We start from the raw sequence: 20,390 nt of genomic DNA on the forward strand, positions 1-20,390 counted from the left end.
AACCACTAGGGTCATATCACAGTATTTCCCCCTGAGAACCTAGCTCTTAAGAGGGACTCTATCAGATTGGTTTTTAACAGCCTTTAGGATTTTATTACTTTCTGCTGAGGAATTAAAAGGTAGAAGTATTCAATGTGCTTGCAGCCACGGAAGAACCTCTTGTACTTTTCAAGACTCTTTTGTTGCTCTTCCTGGATGGGAAGATCAGGAATTCCTGGAAACATCAAGCAAGGTGTGGGAATGTTTCCGTAAATAGGCACCGGAAGACAGAACCTACTTTCTAAGATGTTTGCTGGTGATAACACCAAGTTTACTGTTCCCAGGGAGTTCTCTTTAGTGAAAGTAATGCTGAATTGAAGGAGGGCAGATGAGGGGGAGCAGTTAGACCCAAATATCTCTGCACTCCTGGCCCAGAGTTGAAAGAAGCCAGTCATTTAGAGAGAGAGAGAGAGAGAGGCGACGAAATGTGTTCTTTCTCAGCAGGAAGCAGCACTCAGGGCCCTTTGTACTCAACTGACCCCAAGCACCAATTCACAGAAATATTACAGAAGAGGGAAAGCTGTTTCTCCTTTCTACATTTCCCCACTTGCACCCACAAGTGATGACTGTGAACACCACCGGATGTGAGAGTCAGCTTAGTCCTTGGACCTTTTTGGCCTCTGCAGAGGCTTCGGGGATTGGGCTCAAGGCCCTCCTCTGCCCCTACCAGCTGTGTGATCTTGGGCAAGCCAGAAAGTCTTTCTGAGTCTTGATTTTCCCATCTGCCAGTTGATTTAATAGGATTACCTGGGAAAGGGCCCATGTTTGGCACATGCCATGTATGGCCGAACACACACTAGCAAACAGACTGGCTGGCCAGAGTCATTACAAATTCATGGTCAGCGACTTCGAATGGTCACTCCGCACTGCCGGAAATCCCACTGTGTCTCTTGTGGGCTTGATTGTGAGAACTATTTCATATCTAATCCTTAATCGTCCCAGCCTCTTTTCCAGCCTCGCTTTGGCTGCAACTTGCTTGCACCCCAGTGGCAAACCGTCAGAGGAGGGTCCCTCGGCTTCACATGGCTGATTGTACAAATCCACCTCCTCTTCTTCTGCCTCTCAGACAACTGTTCATGCTCCTATCAAAGTTCTGTCCTCTTGGGCTCTGGGTGTCCTCTCTCTTACTTTAGCAAGGACTTTGATCCTGGGTAATCCCCTCTCTCTGGAACACCAGTTTCTCCCCAGTTCCTTGCCATCAGCACAGAGACACGATATTATAGTCTCCATATTTGGACAGAACTCTCCCTGCACCCTCCCTATTTTCTTCCAGCCAAAGCCCCATTTCTCAACTTCCCTTTGCAGTAAAACATTCTAAAAAGTTGCCAGTGGTTGTTCTCTTCGGTTCATTTGCTCCTATTTGCTGTTCCACTCCTGCCGATCGGCCTTCACTGAGATTGCTCCATCAAGGTCGCCTGACGTCCTTGCTGTGGACACGTCTCTGTCCTCGGCTTACTCAACCTTCACGGGGAGCTCCCCCTCCTAAGTCTTGGAAGACCCTCTGCCCATGGTTTCCTGACAGCGCTCTCACCTTGGCCCTCTTCCTCCCTGACAGCATCTGCTCAGTCTACTGCACTCTCTCCTCTTCTCTGCCCAACTTCTGCCTAGGAGTGTCCTTGGACTCTGTCTTCCTCCCACTTTTCCAGTCTGAGCTGGAAACCAGCCTAGGTCACGCAGTCTCTATGGGTCCAAGCTGTCCCCCAGGCTGCCCAGACTCAACTGCCCACCAGGCTAGGAGCCCAGAAGTCCTCCTCAATTCTTCCTCTCTCCTCTGACCCTCCAGCAAGTTCTGTCACTCCCACCTCCAGAGGAGGTCTCCAACACGCCCTCTTCTCAGGATCTCCACAGCCCCCAGCCTCATTCAAGCCTCAGCATCCCTAGCCTGGGCCACACCATCGCCTCCTCCTCGGCCCCCCGATTCCACTCTTAACCATGTACTCATCTGTTCTCTAAAGGCAGGTGGAGTGGGGGTTTTGCACGCGTGAATCAGATTATCTCACTGCCCCGTTGAGATCTCTCTAGTGCTCAGAAGGCAATTCAAGCTCCCTACTTCAGCCTGGGGGTCCTGGGTGACAGGCTGTGCACATCACCTCCCAGCCTCATAATGTTCCTCTGCCCCGGTCTTCACTATAGCATGGCCACTCTGGGCTTCCTTCTGTGTCTCAAACAGACTCACTTGTGCCAGCTTCAGGGCTGCAGCTCGTGCTGGTCCGGCTTCCTGGAACACCCTCCCCGGGGTTCCAGGACTCGCTGCCTCCTTCTCATCCTTCAGTCTCAGATCAAATGCCATCTCCTTTCTGACACTCTCAACAATCACAACACTCGAGGTCCTATGTCATGGGCACAGTTTCATAGACCTTTACATGGTAGAATGAATATATATATGTGTGTGTGTGTGTGTTTGCTGGTTTGTTTCTTTTCCCATTAGCTTGAAGACTTTGCAACAGTAGAACATTTGGTTCCACCCTGAACACTCAGCATCTAGCACAGAGCCTGGCACATAGTAGATACTCAACAAACATTTGTGGAATGAATGAGAACATCAAACAGGAATACCTTCCTCTGCTTGGTACCACACACTTCCATGTGACCCTGAATCTTATCTCCCACAAGCTTCAGCATGCCATGACAGCACAACCTTCTGCCACACAGCCCCGTGAACAATGCTTCAATAACACAGTCTAGCAGGCCTCAAGAAGCCCAGCATGTTCAGGATAAGACCCAACATGGACCATATTAGGCCTGCCCTGAATCTCAGGCACCGCTCCAAGCTCTGGGCCCGCCCAGCTGGCCATAGGGGTTCCCAAGAGACCTCCCAGCCCTAGATGCAGTGCCATTTGGGGATCCATACATCTGAGCTCCCAGGCCTCAAGTAGTGGGTCGTCAGCCACAGACCTGGGTTGAGCAGAGCACGATGGGTCATTGTCTTCCCAGGAGGCCCCGCTCAACCTCCAGAGGAGAATGGCCCCTGCTGAGCACCCTGAGCAGCTGGGGAGCCAGAAAGGGGCGGGGGTAGTGCCGGATTCCGGGGAAAGGAAAGGAGGCCTGGGCCTCTGTTCTGCTGAGTGACCTTAGGTGGGCCACTGCCTCTTTTAGCCTCACCTCCCTTTGAAGAAGGGCTTCCCAGGTGGCATAGTGGTAAAGAATCTGCTGCCAATGCAGGAGGCACAAGAGATGTAGGTTTGATGCCTGGGTTGGAGTAGGAAATGGTAACCCACTCCAGTATTCTTGCCTGCAAAATCCCACGGACAGAGAAGCCTGGTGGGCTTTGGTCTCATGGGGTCACAAAAGAGTGGGACATGAGTGAGCACGCACAGACACACACACACCCTTTGTAGAAAGAGAAAGCATCGAAGAGCCTCTAGGGAGCATCAGGGCACAGACGGGAAACCAAGGCCCCGAGAGGGGCAGGGTCTGCCAGGGTGACAAGCGAGGAAGGACAGAATCCCTGCGGAGCCCCAGGTCACCTGCCCGCGGGAGGCCACAGGGCCAGAGGGTAAAGCGCGCTGCCGTCTCCTCACCTGCTGCTCTGCCCCAGGCCCCTGGACAAGAATAAAGGCAGAGAGCGAGTCACCAGGAAGGACAGAAGCTGCGGAAAAGGAAAGTGGGGCTCCAGCCCCTCCCCCAGAGCCCTGCCCTTTTCCTTTCCTTCCTGGCCAAGGAACCAAATGAGTCATAAGATTCCACTGGGGCGGGCTCAGTGCCAAGCTCAGTGATGGCGAGGGACCTCGGAGCCATGCTCTTGGCTCCGTTCTCTTTCCTTGCTCTGCGTTCCTGTCTCCTGTGCATGGGCAGACAGGCAGGCAAGAACAGGCAGACAGCTAAAACCCCTGAACAGACACAGACAGACACCTACCCAGATAACAGACAACTCGTAGACAGGCAGACACGGACAGGGACAGCCACACAGCTATACGCACCGACACACAAGCCAACAAGCACACAGATACAAGCAAACAGTACACATACGGACAGACCCGTGACCACAGAGGCCACAGCCAGACACGCGGGTACATGACAGATAGGTAACGGAGATACAAGCAGACTCAGACACACTCAAACGGAAACACCCCACAAACCCAGATAGGCACATGACACAGACTCACATGGAGGGCCTGCAGGGGGTGATCTGGGGCAAAGGACAGGCCAGATGCCCCTGGGCCAGCCCTCAGCCCCAGAACCACACTGAAATGGATTCACGAAAGTGGGTTCTCTGGGTCATGAGCTCTTCTGAAGGCAGCCTCCATCTCCTTCCCAGTACAAGGGGCCCACTTTGCAGTAAGACAAATGGAGTTTAGACAGAGAAAGGGACTTCCCTACAGGGAGGGTGTTGAGACCTGCAGTGGGTGACTAAGGATGGCTGGGGGAAAGGAGTGGAGTGGTGGCAGGAAGGGAGCCTGCCTTTTGGCTGTGTGACTTTGGGCAAGTCTGTTCTGAGCCTCAAGGGTCTCATCTGCTTCTGTCCTCCTGGGTCCCTGCAAGGAGCAGATGGCCAGCTCCTGTGAGTGTTCGCGCCAATGCTGGGGCTCCAGGACCTTACTCCTCTAACCCCCACACCCCTCCTCAGGGCAGGATTCCCTTCTTGACTCCCTGCCCAGTACCCCCTGGCAGGGGGTAACTCAGTCAACTCAATCACAGATGCCCGTTGTCTGGGTCCCTCCCCTCCCCCAGAGGCCAGCTAGCTGAGATGCCCCAAGTCTGGAGGAGGGCGGCAGGGAGGTCAGAGCAAGGGCAAAGGGAATTCCCAGTGCTTGCATTTTCCATCCAGGGGCGTCTGTGAGGCTCAGGCCCAGGATGGGGGGTGGTCTGTCCAGGTGGAGTCTCTTTCATCTCCTGAAGTTGAGTCTTCTGGCCCCAGGCCCAACCTTTGGAAGACAGGGGATTGCGCAATGGGGAGGTAAAAGGTGATGGCGGGCCTGGCGGGACAGAAGCCCCATTGTTTGGGGCCCAGGCCAGCCTGGGCAAAGGAAGGGTTTAAGCCTGGGGCAGGAAGGAGGGGGGCTCTGCAGGGGGTGCCAGCTGGCAGGGCTCTTGCCTTGGGACCCTGGAGGGGCGCAGGTGCCGAGCAGGATCACCCCCACCTCATCAGGGGGTGGATTTGATAGAAGGGGCAGTGTTTGGTGAGATGCCTGGGCTGATGGGGAGCGCAGACCCAAAGAGGGGTCTTAGAGCAGGGAGGCAGCCCCCTCACCACACCCACTCCATCCTCCCCGCAATCCCCCCGGGAAGGATGAGTCTCCCAAGGCATCTGCAGGGTCCTAAACTATCCTCCTCCAGATTCCAGTCATTCCTGGAAACCGAGACGGCTTGGGGCAGCTCCACGGCTTGGGAGGAGGGGGGGCGGTGCCCAGTGAAGAGGGGTGCGCAAGACTGTATTTATTACTGAGGGGTCGCAGAGGGGCTTAGTCATCTTTGCCGCCCACACTCTCCGCATCATTTCTCTAACTTAGGTCCCAGACTCGGAACTCCGCCGCCCCCTAATCTTCCTTTGTCGGCGCAAGCCCCAAGCCCCACTGTGAAGCCCACCGGGCAGTCCTTCCCAGGGTCAGGAGACCACTAAGCGTTTCTGCGTCGGTGGGAGCTGGCCCCCTAAGGGAACGGCTTCCACCCGAGACCCGGCAAGGTCAGTCGCGTGCTCACGATCCCTTTCCGAAAGTCGCGACTTCGGGGTTGCGGCGGGGCGATCCCAGGTGCGAGCCCGCTGGGGCCCCTCCCTCCCTCCGCCGCCGGGCGGCGCGGCCCGCGGGGCGGTACAAAAAGCGATCCCGCCCCGCTCTCCTCGCTTGACTTTGAGTGTCCCGCGGCGGTCGCGGGGAGCGGGGAGGCGGAGGCGAGAGAGGCAGCGGGGCTCAGCCCACACCCCTCACCAGGTAGGGCCTCTGCCCTGCTCGGAGCGGGAGAGAGAGTTGCAGACAGAAGGAGCAGAGAGGAGGAGGGGCAGGCGGAGGGGCCGAGACAGGTGGCGGAGACGGAGAGTAGAGGCGGGCAGAGGGGGCACAGGGCGAGGGGCACGTGAGGGCACAAAGTCAGGGACCCCCATCAAGGACCGAGTCTGGGCAGGGATCCAGGACTGAAGGAGACCTGGGGTTCGAGGCCTGGGTGTGGCCTTGGAGGGGCACCAAGAATGCCACCGTCCCCACCTCCCATTCCCTGAGGGTCCCCTGGCAGGTCAGAGAGGGGCTCCACTTCTTGCCCAAGCCCCCTCCCCGCCCTGAAAGCCGGGGCACAGAGACTGTGGCTCCTCGCCCCTGTCCTGCCAGGGGACGCAGGAGTCAGGGTCCCTGTTGGATCCCCGCAGACTCGCAGACCCAGGAAGCAGGGGAGAGCGGTCCCCGGGGGTGCCCGGGAATCTCTGCTGCCCGCCACTTCTGACCCCTGACCTCTGCCCTCCCTGGGCCCAGGAGGCACCATGTGGCGCCGTCCACTGGGGCTGCTGCTGCTGCTGTTGCTGCTGCTGGCCGGCGAGCTGGGCGTGGGCGCCCGGCGGGGTCGTAGGCGCCGGGAGCTAGCACCGGCTCTGCACCAGCGTGGCATCCGGGACGCGGGGGGCCGGTACTGCCAGGAGCAGGACCTCTGCTGCCGTGGCCGCGCGGATGACTGCGCCCTGCCCTACCTGGGTGTGACCTGTTACTGTGACCTCTTCTGCAACCGCACCGTCTCCGACTGCTGCCCTGACTTCTGGGACTTCTGCCTCGGCGTGCCACCCCCCTTCCCCCCCATCCAAGGTGGGCACCAGACGGCCAGGGGTGGGTCGCGTTGTCAAGCTCAAAACTCAGCAAGGCTCAGAAGCAAGGCTGATGCACTGACGTTTCAGGGGAGGCTTCGGGTAGCATCTGGAAAGAGACCCCGCCCCTCTCTCTTTACTTCTGCGAAGTAGTCTCTGGTCTAACTTGAATCTCTCCAGTAAGACTGAAAAAGCGCCTGGGTCAGTGGGATTTTCATTTGGCCCAGGAGAAGGGCAGCCACCTGCCCTTTCTCCCAGTCCTCCCTGTCTCCGTATTCCCGACTGAGAAGGTGCTGGCCCCACCTGCTGACTCACTCTCAGACTGATAAACCACACAAGCGTTGGTCAGCGTCATTTTAGCAGGTCCTCTGCTTTTGCTCAGGATTCCCTATACCGGAGATGGCTGGTCACACCTGGGAGGTGGGTCAAGTCCGTTCCTACCTTCAGCCCTGACCACCATCCACCCATCCCAATCCAAGATTTCCTTGGATTTCCTTCCCACAATTCCACAGGGCTGCAGGTGTGAGACTGCATACCTGGGTTGTCATCCCAAAGTGCTGTGTTATCTCAAGGGAGTCATGTACCTTCTTTGGGCTTTGGCTTTCCCATATTCGTCCCACTCCCCATCTCCAAACCCCAGCTCATTTAACTGGCATAGGATCTAAGGAATGTTGTGGCTGGCATCCAAATGAAGCAAGAGGGATTTGGGTTAGAGTCAGTGAAGAACTTCCAAGTAGTGGGAAGTTGATGTGTGACTCTCAGGAGCTGTCTTTGTTTTCAGTGAGGGCTGGTGTGTGTGTCTGGGAGGATTCAGGACGCCAGACCTCTGAGGATCTGGCCATCTCAGCCCATCGTCCCCGGGTTTGGTTCCACTTCTCTTCTGTCTTCCCTCCCACCAGGATGTATGCACAAGGGTCGCATCTATCCAGTCCTGGGAACCTACTGGGATAACTGTAACCGTTGGTGAGTATTTGGGACTTGGAGGGGGCTTGCCTGGTGGGCTTTGTGGCAATAGACCTGTTTCACGTCCTATCCCTGTCATCACTTGCTGGGGGCAAAGCCTCAGTTTCCTCATCTGTAACATAGGAATCTTTACCCAGACCACGTCAGCTTCTACACCAGCATTCCAATGGCAGTCCCCAGGAGTAGTCAACCCTGGATGCCTGGCTTCAGGTGCAGCTCCTCCTGCCTGGGGCCGGGCTACTTCCCCTCCGAGCCTTTCTCGCTGTCACAGGAGAGTCCAAAAAGGGGGCGCCAGGAAGGAAACCTCTGACTGCAGCATCCGCTGACCTGGACCGGACGAGGGTCAGGGATGGCTGAACTGGCAGCCAGCCAGGGTGTAACGGGGCCTTCCCTGGAATGTGGCCCCTCCTCCCTCCCCCACCCCTCCCACACTTCCCAGCAAGAGGATGAAGGGATTGGGGTACACCACTACCCTAATCAAAAACCGGAGATGCGAGGGGGGACGCCTTGAGTGCTTTAATGAAAATAAGGGGGACCCTAAGACTTAGAGCAGGAGGCCCTGCACCCACTCCACCCGCAGCTCTGGGACTGAGAGGGCCTCTGGGAGGAGGAAACTTTTAGGAATGCGTGATGTATAAGTGGTTTCCATTGCCTCACTGGTGTGTGGGGTGTCTGGGTCACGGTGAGAGTGAGGATTTATGCATTTCAGCATGTGTCAGGGTGAGAGTGCACGTGCACTCGCGTGTGCACACTTTGAGTGTGTGTGACCCGTGTGTGTTTCAAAAGATGGAGCACGCCTGCATGCTTCTGCTGGTACTGATAGGATGGGCATGAAAGGGTTAACACTCTGTCCCTTCCCTCGGGCCTGGCCACCCAGGCTCCCTCTGGAATGCTGGGACCTGCTGCTACCAGCCCTGCCTAGACCTGCTCGGACAGCCCTGGAGGCAAAGAGGGAGGTGGCAGGAGAGGACTGACCAAGCCACTTCCCTCCCAGTCCAGCTCTGGCTGTGTTCCCTGCACTTGACACCTGAGGGAGGGTGTAGGGCAGTGTCTGGGGGCCTCCCAGACTCTGGGAGCCCTCCAGGGATGTTTTGAGAGCCAGAGGGGGAGGGGAAGGACAAGAGCCTTCCTGAACATGCCCGCAGCTCCTGGGGCTGGAGAGCCCAGCCATACTGGGTCTTGTCCCCTTGAGGCTCCTTAAAAGGCAACATTGGAGGCGGGAGCCTCAGTCCGGCTCGGAAGGACGAGGTTCAACATCTTGTCATAGCAAAGTTATGAGCCTGGAAAAGCACTGTAGGATTCACAGGATTCAACTGTTCAGTCAACACCTATTAGAGACCTACTATGTGCCTGGCGTGGTGCTGGGTCAAAGAGATGCAGCCAGTATGCAGCAGACAGCCCTTGTCCCTGCAAAGGAGCCTCTAGTGTAATGGTGACACAAATGATAAACCTGTCATTACAACCTGTTCCAGGTGTGATGGGGCAACAGAGGTCCACAGGGGATCCTAGTTCTGAGTGGGATGGGGCCGAGGGAAGGCCACTCAGGAAGGGACGTTTATGCAGATACCAGGGAGATGAGAGCATGAGTGGCCCAGGCCCAGGAGGAGGGAACAAGGAGGGTGATGGCTGGTGGAAAGGCCAGGAGGTGGGACCAAGCTCATTGCAGCTGGAGCTGTGAAATGGGGAAAGGCGCCTGGGGAGGTGCAGGCCACGTCCCCTGGGTCTCATAAGCTGTGCCTAGGATGTTGCATTTTGTTCTAAGTGCCGTGGGAAGCCACTTAGGGAGCACACAAACTGATGTGTGTTGTTCAAAGAGCTCACTGGCTTTAAGAGTGGGATGTGCGTCCTGGGGGAAGGGAATTATAAAGTGCTGAAGAGCCTGGTAAGGAAGCCACTGCTGTGGTCCAGGGACCAGAGTAGGGTGATGGTGATGGAGGGGTAAGAGGCAAGCGGATTCTGAGTCTTTCATGATGCTGGGTCTGCTAACAGGGGAGGCATGAGGCAGAAAGTAATCTTCAACATGATGTGGGTGGTGGGGGCAGGGGTGAGTAACGATGGAGACGTCATGGGCCACACGGAGTTCTGGCTTGAACAGCCCAGTAGATAAGGTGCTGTTGTCTGAGTTGAGGATGCTGTTGGGGGGGAACAGGTTTGGGGGAGATAGTTTAGCTGTTTTGAGATGCCATTCACATACCCAGAGGAGATGTCAGAAGGCCAGTTGGATCTGAGTCCAAAACTCAAGGGGGCGGGGAGTCAGGGTTCCTGTACTGAGAACAACAATAGGAGATGACAATTTCTGAGCACATAGCACGGGCCAGGCCTTGGGCTTTGCAAGCTTGCCTTTTAATCCCTGGAAGTTGGTGCTATTACTATCCTCATTTTACAGATGACATTGAGGGAGAGTTTAAAATAACTTAGCTGAGGTCACATGGGCTTCCCTGGTGACTCAGTGGTAAAGAATCTGCCTGCCAATGTGGAGATGCAGGTTCAATCCCTGGGTTGGGAAGATCCCCTAGAGAAGGAAATGGCAACCTACTCCAGTATTCTTACCTGGAAATCCCATGGACAGAGGAGCCTGATGAACTACAGTCTGCTGCTGCGTAGCTGCTTCACGCATCTTCGACTGCGCGACCCTATAGACTGTAGCCCACCAGGCTTCTCTGTCCATGGGATTCTCCAGGCAAGAGTAATGGAGCAGGTTGCCATGTCCTCCTCCAGGGGATCTTCCCAACCCAGGGATTGAACCCAGGTCTCCCACATTGCAGGGGGATATTTTTTACTACTGAGACACCAGGGAAGCTCCGGATTACAGTGTTTGGGATCACAAAAGACTCAGATACGATGCAGCAACTAGATAGTAAACAACAGAAAGGTCACTAGTCAGCTAAAATCAGAACTCTCAATTCGATTCGGAATCCATGGTCTTAATCATTTCACTATATTTCCCCGTTCATTCATTCAACAAATAGTAGGTCCCTACTATGTGTTGGATTTTGTTTTGGGGCACTGATGATATCAAACAATACACACTCTCGAGGACATTAGATCCTATGAGGAAATAGGTATAAACAGTATAAATAGCTAAAGATATAATACGTCAGATAGTGATGACAGGCTGAAGAGAAAATAAAACAGGGAAGCAGGGTAGGAAGGGTGGAGGATGCTGAGATAGGGTGTTCAGGGCAAGCTGTCCTGAGAAGGTGACATCTGAATAAGGACCTGGAAGAAGAAGTGAGAGGGGGCCATGAGGATGCTTCCTCCTAGGAAAAAGAGCTCAAAGGCTCAGGGGCAGGAGCACGACTCGTGTCAATGGTCAGGGGACCAGCCTGGTTGGGGCTTTGGAGAAGGGGGCCAGAAAGAGGATAGATCATGCAGGGACTTGTTGGCATGGAAGGACTTGTTTGGCTCTTATTCTGTCATGTGAAGCCAATGGCGAGTTTTGGGCAGGGGAATGGCATGATATGATTTGGGTTTAACAGGATCACTGTGGCGGCTGTGTTAAAAATATACTGAAGGAGTGGGGCCCAGGGCTGAATAGCGGAGAACAGTGAGGAGGCTGCAGCCTAATCCAGGTGAAAGGTGATTGGACCATGGTGGCTGCAGGAAAGAATGAGGCATGGTTTGGATTCTGGATGTGTTTTTAAGGTAAAGTCAACAGATCTGCCACTGAATCGGGTCAGCACGTGAGAGAGAGTCAAGGGTGCCTCCCAGGCTTTTGGCCTGCGCTCCAGGAAGGATGGAGTGACTGTTTTCGAGGACTGTGCCAGGTGCAGGCCTGGGAGTAGGGGAGAGCAGGAGTTCGGTTTGAGATGTGAGGAGTGTAACCTACTAGACACCCCAGAGGTGAGGCTGTGTAGCAGTCAAGATCCTGGAATCTGGAGTTCAGGGAAAAAGATCTGAGAAGCTGATGTAAACTTGAGAATCATGAACTTGAAACTGACATTTAAAGCCACCAGGCTGCATTAGATCACCTGGGGGGTCCGCTTGTAGGGGCTGATGTGGAATTTCAGGCCCACGTGTTGACCTCCAGGGCCTCCTCCCTTCCAAGGATGCCCAGCCTTACCTCACTGCTTCTTTCCCTCCTGTTTTTCCAGTACCTGCCATGAGAAAGAGCAGTGGGAGTGTGACCAGGAACCATGCCTGGTGGACGAAGACATGATCAGGGCCATCAACCAAGGCAACTACGGGTGAGAGGCCCGAAGCGTGACCCCAGTGGGCACACAAGCACGCGCACGCACATTCAGATGTACTTTCTGCCCGAGGCGCGTCCTGCCGGGGTCCCCACACTCAGATCTTCTTCATGAACGCACTCAGCCAGCAGGCGTCTCTAACTCACACGCACATTCCTCTGGGACCCCCAGCCCTGGCAGGTCTGTGACCTCCATCCTCTCTCTTTCAGCTGGCAAGCTGGGAACCACAGTGCCTTCTGGGGCATGACCCTGGATGAGGGCATTCGCTACCGCCTAGGCACTGTCCGCCCATCTTCCTCCGTCACCAATATGAATGAGATTCATGTAAGTCCACTCCTGCCTACAATCTTGCCATCTCGCTTTGGCCTATGATCCCAGGGACCGTGGCACTTTGTGCCCTGTTTCTCCAAGGGCCTAGGACCACCGATAGGCTGTGTGTTGTGGCTAACTGACTCCCCTTCTCTGGGCCTTAAGTTTCTGCCTATAACTTGATAGACTGCACTCTCAGAACTGGAGCTCAGATTTAGAGTTTTGTGGTCCCAGCATCTCACCCTCCCTGGCTTCTCGAGCCTCCCCAGCTTGGGAAAAAATGTCATTGGTCCCAGTATGGTGGGGTCAGGGCCCCAAATGGCCAGGAGGTCACCTTGGTATTTTGGGAAGGAAGGGACAGGCACTCCCCCAGTTTTGGCCAGAGAGCAACAATTCTCGGAAACAAATGCCATCTCAGCAGAACCTCAAGGGAGGAGGGGGTTTCTCCCTTTCCACCAGTGGGACCCTCTGGAGGGAGAAATGGGAACCAGACCCAGGACAGTTCCAAGGGTGAGGAAGGGGAGCTTCAGTGGGACAGGGCTGGGCCACATGCCAAAGGCTCTGTCTGTCAATGGCGGGCAAGGAGAGGCTAGTGTCTTGCTGGAGTGGCCCGCCCTGCAGAGGGAGTTCAGCTCAAGGCTGGGGTGACCAGACCCTGCCCCTGCCCTTACTCTCTGGGGCCTCTGGCTATTTTCTGCCTCCTGCTGTTTGCTTTGGCAGCCTGCCCAGTCACGGGACCTTACTGCTTCTTCCCTCCCTTGCCCTTTGGGGCCCGAATCCCAAGGTCCTGGTGGAAAGATGGATGTAAGTGGATCAGAAGATGCAGAGGAGGAAAGAAGCCGGAATGGAAAGTGGCCCGGTCACTTACCTGTTCCTGGCTTCAACTGCCTCACCTGTAAACAGGACTAGTCACTCCCCAGCTGACACTGCTGCTGCTGCTGCTAAGTCACTTCAGTCGTGTCCGACTCTGTGTGACCCCATAGACAGAAGTCCACCAGGCTCCCCTATCCCTGGGATTCTCCAGGCAAGAACACTGGAGTGGGTTGCCATCTCCTTCGGAGGCACTAAATGGTGCCTGTGTCTCCCTCTGGGTCAAGGTGGAGGTTGCTGGAATCTCTCAGATCAAATCTCTCAAATCTTGGAGGGCTCAAGATCAAATTGCCGAAGGTTCTGGACTCTTGGGAGACCTCCCATGCCTAGGACCCCGGAGGGTCAGGCTGGGGCAGAGGCAGGAGACAGACAAGAGTGGCCTTTGCTTTGCAGACAGTGCTGGGTCCAGGGGAGGTGCTGCCCAGAACCTTCGAGGCCTCTGAGAAGTGGCCCAACCTGATCCACGACCCTCTAGACCAGGGCAACTGTGCAGGCTCCTGGGCCTTCTCCACGGCAGGTAGGTACAAGGGCAGGGACTGGCCAGGTGGGAAAGGAGGGCCAAGGCCTGAGCCCCCCTAACATCCTCTCTACCTCCCTTACCAGCTGTGGCATCCGATCGAGTCTCAATCCATTCTCTGGGGCACATGTCCCCTGTCCTGTCGCCCCAGAACCTGCTGTCTTGTGACACACACAACCAGCAGGGTTGCCGTGGTGGGCGACTGGATGGTGCCTGGTGGTTCCTGCGCCGTCGAGGGTGAGCAGCAGGGGGCACGGACAGGGAAGAGGGCATAAGGCAGGGGTCTCAGGAAGCGAAAGCCTGCAGGAAGGGCCTGGGCCAGGCTGCCCCATGCTCACTCTGTCCCCGCTCCCTCCCGCTGCCCCTGCAGGGTTGTGTCTGACCACTGCTACCCGTTCTCCGGCCATGGGCGGGACGAGGCTGTCCCTGCACCCCCCTGCATGATGCACAGTCGGGCCATGGGTCGGGGCAAACGCCAGGCCACCGCGCGCTGCCCCAATAGCTATGTCCATGCCAATGACATCTACCAGGTCACTCCTGCCTACCGCCTCGGCTCCAACGTAAGTCTGCACTTGAGTTAGGGGCAAAGGCAGGAGAGAGCTGGAAGCCTGACCAAAGGCTGGAGCCTCACGCCTGATGGATCCTCTCCTCTCCACCCCCTCACCCTCCAGGAGAAGGAGATCATGAAGGAGCTGATGGAGAATGGCCCTGTCCAAGGTAAATGCCCCTCATCCTGCCCTGTGATGCCAGAAGCTTGTGCCTGCTTAAGACTGGGCACCGTGGCACAGGTGGTCCCTACAGCCCTGAGCACCAAGTCCACTGGGGCCAAGAGTGGGGGACTATGTACCCTTCTCAGGGATGGCACCTGGAGGGGGCACTTAAGAGCCTTGGTACCAGAGGCTCTGGGACCCGGGCATGCATCTCCAGGCTTGGGCGTCAGTGCCTGTGCTGATGGGCTGAGCCGCCTCCTCTGACCTCTGCCCATAGCCCTCATGGAGGTGCATGAGGACTTCTTCCTATATCAGAGTGGTATCTACAGACACACACCAGTGAGCCTCGGGAGGCCGGAGCGATACCGCCGGCATGGGACCCATTCGGTCAAGATCACAGGGTAAGGGGCTTGGTGGGCAGGGGGGCTGGGGGCAGCTGCTGCTGCTGCTGCTGCTAAGTCACTTCAGTCATGTCCGACTCTGTGTGACCCCATAGACGGAAGCCCACAAGGCTCTCCCGTCCCTGAGATTCTCCAGGCAAGAACACTGGAGTGGGTTGCCATTTCCTTCTCCAATGTGTAAAGTGAAAAGTGAAAGTGAAGTCGCTCAGTCGCATCCAACCCTTAGCGACCCCATGGACTTCAGCCCACCAGGCTCCTCCATCCATGGGATTTTTCTAGGCAAGAGTACTGGAGTGGCTTGCCATTGCCTTCTCTGTGGGGGCAGCTAGGGACTCTAAACCTGCCTTGAATCCTACCACCTCTCCGCAAAGCTCCATTTCAAAGAGGAGGAAACAGACTCAGAAAGAGGAGGTACTTGCCTCAGGGCACACCAAGAGTTAGGGGCCTTTCAAAGTGTTCTAGAACAGTTCTTTACATGCCAGGAGAAACCACTCCAAATCAAATACAGACAAGGATTCAAGGGTTGCTCCAGATCTCCGCAGCTCAGTGCCTATCCCAGCTTTGCCTGACTCACTGACTCATACCTCCAGCCCTCAGGTTCCCCCACTGATGTAACAGGAGATGCTAGAGTCATTGATTTCAATAGTTCAACCAATAAAATGTACTTTGTACCCACCTCCACCCCCCCAACCAGCCAGGTAAGGATGGAGGACAGGCAGATGTGTGCCCCCCTCTCCGATGTGGCTCTTTGGAAGGTGTGGCTTTTCTGCTCCCCCTTGCAGATGTCTCTTTGTGCCCCATGGGGGACTTAGAGAGGTGAAGACTGAGGGAGGCACAGAGAGGGACAGTGGTGTGCCATCCTAAGCTGCCTCAGTCTTTGCCGACTCTTTGTGACCCTATGGACGGTAGCCCACCAGGTTCCTCTGTCCCTGAGGTTCTCCAGGCAAGAATACTGGAGTGGGTAGCCATCCCCTTCTCGCAGGGGTCTTCCCCACCCAGGGGTTCTTTACCAGTCGTGCCACCTGGGAATCCTGGTGGGGCTTGTGCAAAGAGGGACACAGAACTGCCCAAGTCCTGAGGGGGCGTCAAGTCACCAAAGGCAGCAGGGGCCTGGCTAGGGAAGGCCGCGGCGGGGTGGGAGCCCCTGAAAGTAGGTGAATCAGCGCCCTTGTGGCTCTGGCTCTGCCCGGCAGGTGGGGCGAGGAGACGCTGCCCGACGGGAGGACCGTCAAGTACTGGGTGAGTCCCTGCACCGCGCGCCCTGCGGCCGCTGTCACCTTCCCCGGCCCTCCTGCCCTTCTCCCCTCCTCACGGCCCCCTCTGCGTTCCCAGACGGCGGCCAACTCGTGGGGCCCGGCCTGGGGCGAGAGGGGCCACTTCCGAATCGTGCGCGGCGCCAACGAGTGCGACGTCGAAAGCTTCGTGCTGGGCGTCTGGGGCCGCGTGGGGACTGAGGACATGGGGCACCGCTGAGGCGCCACGCCGGGAAGAGCCCGCTCCGCCCGCCCGCCCGCCGGGACTGCGGGCGCCGGGCGCCGGGGGTCTAATCCCTACGCGGTTCCGCTGACGCAGCGCCCGGCCCGGAGCCGCGGGCTGGCCGGAGCCCCCAGACCTCCCAGCGGGGCCGGGCAGGGGCTGGCCGGGGAGGAGCAAGACCCCCACGCAGGATCCCCGAGCCAGGACACCCTGCCCCCGCAGTCTCCAGCCCACGACCTCACCCCACCCTTGTACTTTTATTCTTCAAAGATATTTATTTTTCTTTTCACTGTTTTAAAATAAAAAAATACAAACTATTGATAACTATGGTATCTCGAAACTTCTGGGCATGGAAATCCAGGCCAGAGTTAGAGTGGCATATGGGGGGACAGCAAAAAGGACTGCCTGAGGCTTTGCTGGTTGGCAGGGTTGGGGATCAGGGGACCAGAAATCTTAGCCTCCATTCAGCCCGAATTGTCAGTGACCCTGGACACTGATCCACTGGGGGTGGGACATGGATGGCGCGGCCTTTGGCCCCCAGAGAGATGTGGGCCCGTGGGAATCACCTCTCAGACGCTGACTCAGCGCTGCCTGGGGTGGGGGGGAGTCCAAGCCACCAATCAGGAGAGCTGGCGCCAGTGCCCAGCAGGCAAGGGGGGCATAGCCCCATAGAAGCTGGAGCCTCTGTCTCTGCAGATCAGCTTCTCCAAGCCACCCAGGCGAAGGGACCCCCCCACCCCTACCCCTAGGCCAGGTTGGGCCTGCCTCTGTGAGCCCTCTCCCTACCCCATGTCCCCAGGCCCTCAGTGCCAGTGGAATTAAGTCCAGGCCTCACTCGCATTCAAGGCCATCAGGACCCACCCAGCAGCTTCCTCACCAGCTTCTTCACCCAGTACCCAGGCGACTCCAGAGCCTTCCCTGCTCCCTAATGTGCAGCACACATGCAGACCACTAGGCATTTGCACATGCTGTTTTCTCTCAGTCCAGATGCCCTTCCATTATACCTACCCCTGTCCCACTGCTGTTCCCAACCCAGCTCCAAGGTTTCTTCACTCAGACAGTACCAGGGGAGAGCAACGGATGTGCCAGATGCTGTGCAAGGGAGCCATGGTTCCCCAAACCACCCCAACCCCTCTTAGCATGGCTGAGACACCCCCTCCCTGAACTCAGCTGCGTCCTGCGCTTTCACCGGTATTTCGCTATCTTCCTTACACTGGAAGTTCCTTGAGAAACAGAGATTTGGTCATGTTCACTGATGAGTCCTGGTGCCCATACCTATACCCTGGATAAGGTGGCGTTGCAGTTTGTGGGATGGTTGGATACACGACCCATTCTTTCCTTTCCATTCCCTTTCCAAGCCTCTAGGCACAGAAGTCAGCATGGAGCCCTGCCTTCCCAGAAGCTCAGGGAGGCCGTGCCTGAGGATGGTCCTCCCCTGGCAGTGTCCTCCTTGCCCCCCAGCTGAAGTCACTGGAAGAGGCAGTAGGGAGGTGTACCCCCTGGAGGGCAGCCCCTCAGTGCCAGCCACGTCCCCCAGGCTGCCTGGGCATCACCTGAAAGGAATGCGGGGTGACGATAAGCGGCTGCCTTTGTTTCATTTCCTGTTTGCTAGGACATCCCGAGCCCGGCTCCCCTGGCCGGCCTGCTTGTCCCCAAGGAGCCAAGGCCAGCCTGAGCCCTGGGGACAACAACGGGAAGGGAGTCCTGAGCAGGGCTGCCCACTTACTACCCCCTCTGCGGCCGCCAGACACACCTCACAACTTCCACCCCACTGGAAAAACCCGGTCCAGGGGCGCGGCTGGAATTTTTCTACAAGGACCTTTGGCGGAAGCGGTGGGGGTTGGGAAAGGGAGGGGAGCAGGGGCGCGGCTGAGTCTCCAGGCTCTAGCTCTGCCTGCCAGGTTGGGAGGCCTAACCCTGTGCGCCCAAGTAGGGTCAGCCTAGCCCTTCCCTAGCCTCACAGACCAAGGAGCCCCAGGCCTGCAAGCCTCCCCCCAGACCCCCAAGAGTACAAATGGGGCTGGGCAGGGCTTAGTGGGTCCCTCAGTAACCGCTACCAGTCACCGCTGGATCTCTGATATTGGCAATGGACTTGTAGGTGTTGTGTTTTAAATCTTCTCCACTGACAGCTCTTAAGACTCAGACATTGGGTTTGTGTTTATTTTATATTTATGTATTTATTTTTTAATTTGGCTGGACCACAATGCATGTGGGATCTTAGTTCCCTGACCAGGGATAGCACCTGCAATGCCTACATTGGAAGTGTGGAGTCTTAACCACTGGACCACCCAGGAAGTCCGTGGACATGTGGTTCTAAAGAGAGAGGCAAACCAAGGAGTTCCAACCAGGTTACTGCCCTTGAGTCTGTCCATAAAGAAATCCTGGTACCCTACTCTGTGTTCTGAGGCTGGTCCCTCACCCTCTCTGGGTAGACAAACCTGGGTCTGAAGCCCTGCTTCTGCACTGTGTAATCTTGACCTTTCAGAGCCTCTTTTTCTGTCTTTTGTTGTTGTTTAGTCACTCAGTCATGTCTGACTCTTTGTGACCCCATGGACTGCAGCACACCAGGCTTCCCTGTCCTTCACTATCTCCTGGTGTTTTCTCAAACTCATGTCCATTGAGTCGGTGATGCCATCCAACCAACTCATCCTCTGTTGCCCCCTTCTCCTCCTGCCTTCAGTCTTTCCCAGCATCAGGGTCTTTCCAATGAGTTGGCGTTTCACATCAGGTGGCCAAAGTATTGGAGCTTTAGCATCAGTCCTCCCAAGGAATATTCAGGGTTGATTTCCTTTCGGATTGATTGGTTTGATCTCCTTGCAGTCCAAGAAGACTCCAAGGGAGTCGGGAGTCTTCTTCAGCACCATAGTTCAAAAGCATCAATTCTTCAGTGCTCAGCCTTCTTTATGGTCCAACTCTCATAACCATACATGACTGCTGGAAAAACCACAGCCTTGACTATACAGAACTTTGCTGGCAGAGTGATGTCTCTGCTTTTTACTGTGCTGTCTTGGTTTCTATCTTTAATGGGGATAATAGTATTCACCTCCTGGAGTTGTTGAGAGGATTAAAAGAGACAAAGCACACTAGACATTTAGCAGCCAAATTGGAAAGTATTAAATGATAACAGCTCTAATCTTTTAAAGGGGGTTGGACTTGATAATGTAAAAGTTTTTCATAATGAGCTAAACATTTTTTAGTGCTTAACCATAGCCTCTGACAGCATGCTGTTCTGAGTGTTTTGCATATATTATCTCATTTAATGAACAGGAAAGCCTGGCAGGCTACAGTCCATGGGGTTGCAAAGAGTCGGACACAACTTAGCGACTGAACAATAATGACAACAACATCTCATTTAATACTAAAAATAAACATCTATTTCCTTATTTTGCAGATGGTTGAGACAGGATTAAACTCAGGCTGTCTAAATTCTCATACTAATCAGCTCTGTACTAACAGTGGCTGTTTGGTAGTGTTAATCCAATTTCCCTAAGTCCTTTCCCTGCATGACAAACTCTTAGTCATCCTTCAAAACCCAGCGCAAACATCCCTCCTCTGGAAAGCTTTTCCTAGCATTCATCTTCTAGACCTCCAGAGACTCTAGCATACATCCCTGGTGCGTGTGTGTCTCAGTTGTTCAGTCGTGTTTGACTCTTCACGACCCCATGGACTATAGCCCGTCAAGCTCCTTTATCCGTGGGATTTTCTGGGCAAGAATACTAGAGTGTGTTGCCATTTCCTCCTCCAGGGAATCTTCCCGACCCAGAGATTGAACCTATGTCACCTGTGTCTCCTGCATTGGCAGGTGGATTCTTTACCACTGATCCACCTGGAAAGCCCAAATTCCTAGTAAAGAGGGGCAACTTTCCCTTCCACAAATCATTGCAGCAGGAGTTTGTTTTTTTTCCTTAGTCCCATCTTTCCTATGTACCAAATGCTCCTCCTGGGAATTCATTCTGGTCTGTGGAGCTCTGCGGGGCCCCAAGGCACCTGACTTTTGTTTCTGTGAGTGGCTGAGTTACATCCCTTCACTAGCGCCGATGCCTCACATCTTCCTGGCATCTTGCCAAACCCCATCCTTGCCTGGTGCCCATTAAGGGAAAGGAATCCATGCCCCCTGAGCCTGCAGTGCACAAGGCCTTGGGCTGAGCGCTGCGCACACTTCAGCTCATTTGATCCTACACACAACCCTGT

The 20,390-nt window shown here is 55.6% G+C and overlaps 1 protein-coding gene across 1 annotated transcript; it reads left to right on the plus strand.

Annotated features, from left to right (window-relative positions):
• Positions 1-5,803: 5,803 nt before the first annotated feature.
• Positions 5,804-16,516, plus strand: TINAGL1 (tubulointerstitial nephritis antigen like 1). The gene is made up of 12 exons (XM_055398245.2): positions 5,804-5,909; positions 6,441-6,764; positions 7,663-7,726; positions 11,821-11,913; positions 12,126-12,240; positions 13,489-13,612; positions 13,699-13,849; positions 13,983-14,172; positions 14,284-14,329; positions 14,600-14,723; positions 15,917-15,962; positions 16,056-16,516. Exons 2-12 carry the CDS (start codon positions 6,449-6,451, stop codon positions 16,194-16,196), a joined length of 1,410 nt encoding a protein of 469 aa, XP_055254220.1. The 5' UTR covers positions 5,804-5,909; positions 6,441-6,448; the 3' UTR covers positions 16,197-16,516.
• The last annotated feature ends 3,874 nt before the right edge of the window (positions 16,517-20,390 follow it).

Source organism: Moschus berezovskii, chromosome 2 (assembly GCF_049115385.1).
Source record: "Moschus berezovskii isolate FMDL1 chromosome 2, NW_MosBer_1.0, whole genome shotgun sequence".
NCBI lineage: Eukaryota > Metazoa > Chordata > Mammalia > Artiodactyla > Moschidae > Moschus > Moschus berezovskii.

Coding starts and splice junctions, on each gene's coding strand:
- TINAGL1 (XM_055398245.2), top strand. CDS start 6,449: ATGTGGCGCCGTCCACTGGGGCTGCTGCTGCTGCTGTTGCTGCTGCTG. Junction 6,765..7,662: donor CCCCTTCCCCCCCATCCAAG/GTGGGCACCAGA, acceptor CCCTCCCACCAG/GATGTATGCACAAGGGTCGC. Junction 15,963..16,055: donor GGAGGACCGTCAAGTACTGG/GTGAGTCCCTGC, acceptor CTGCGTTCCCAG/ACGGCGGCCAACTCGTGGGG.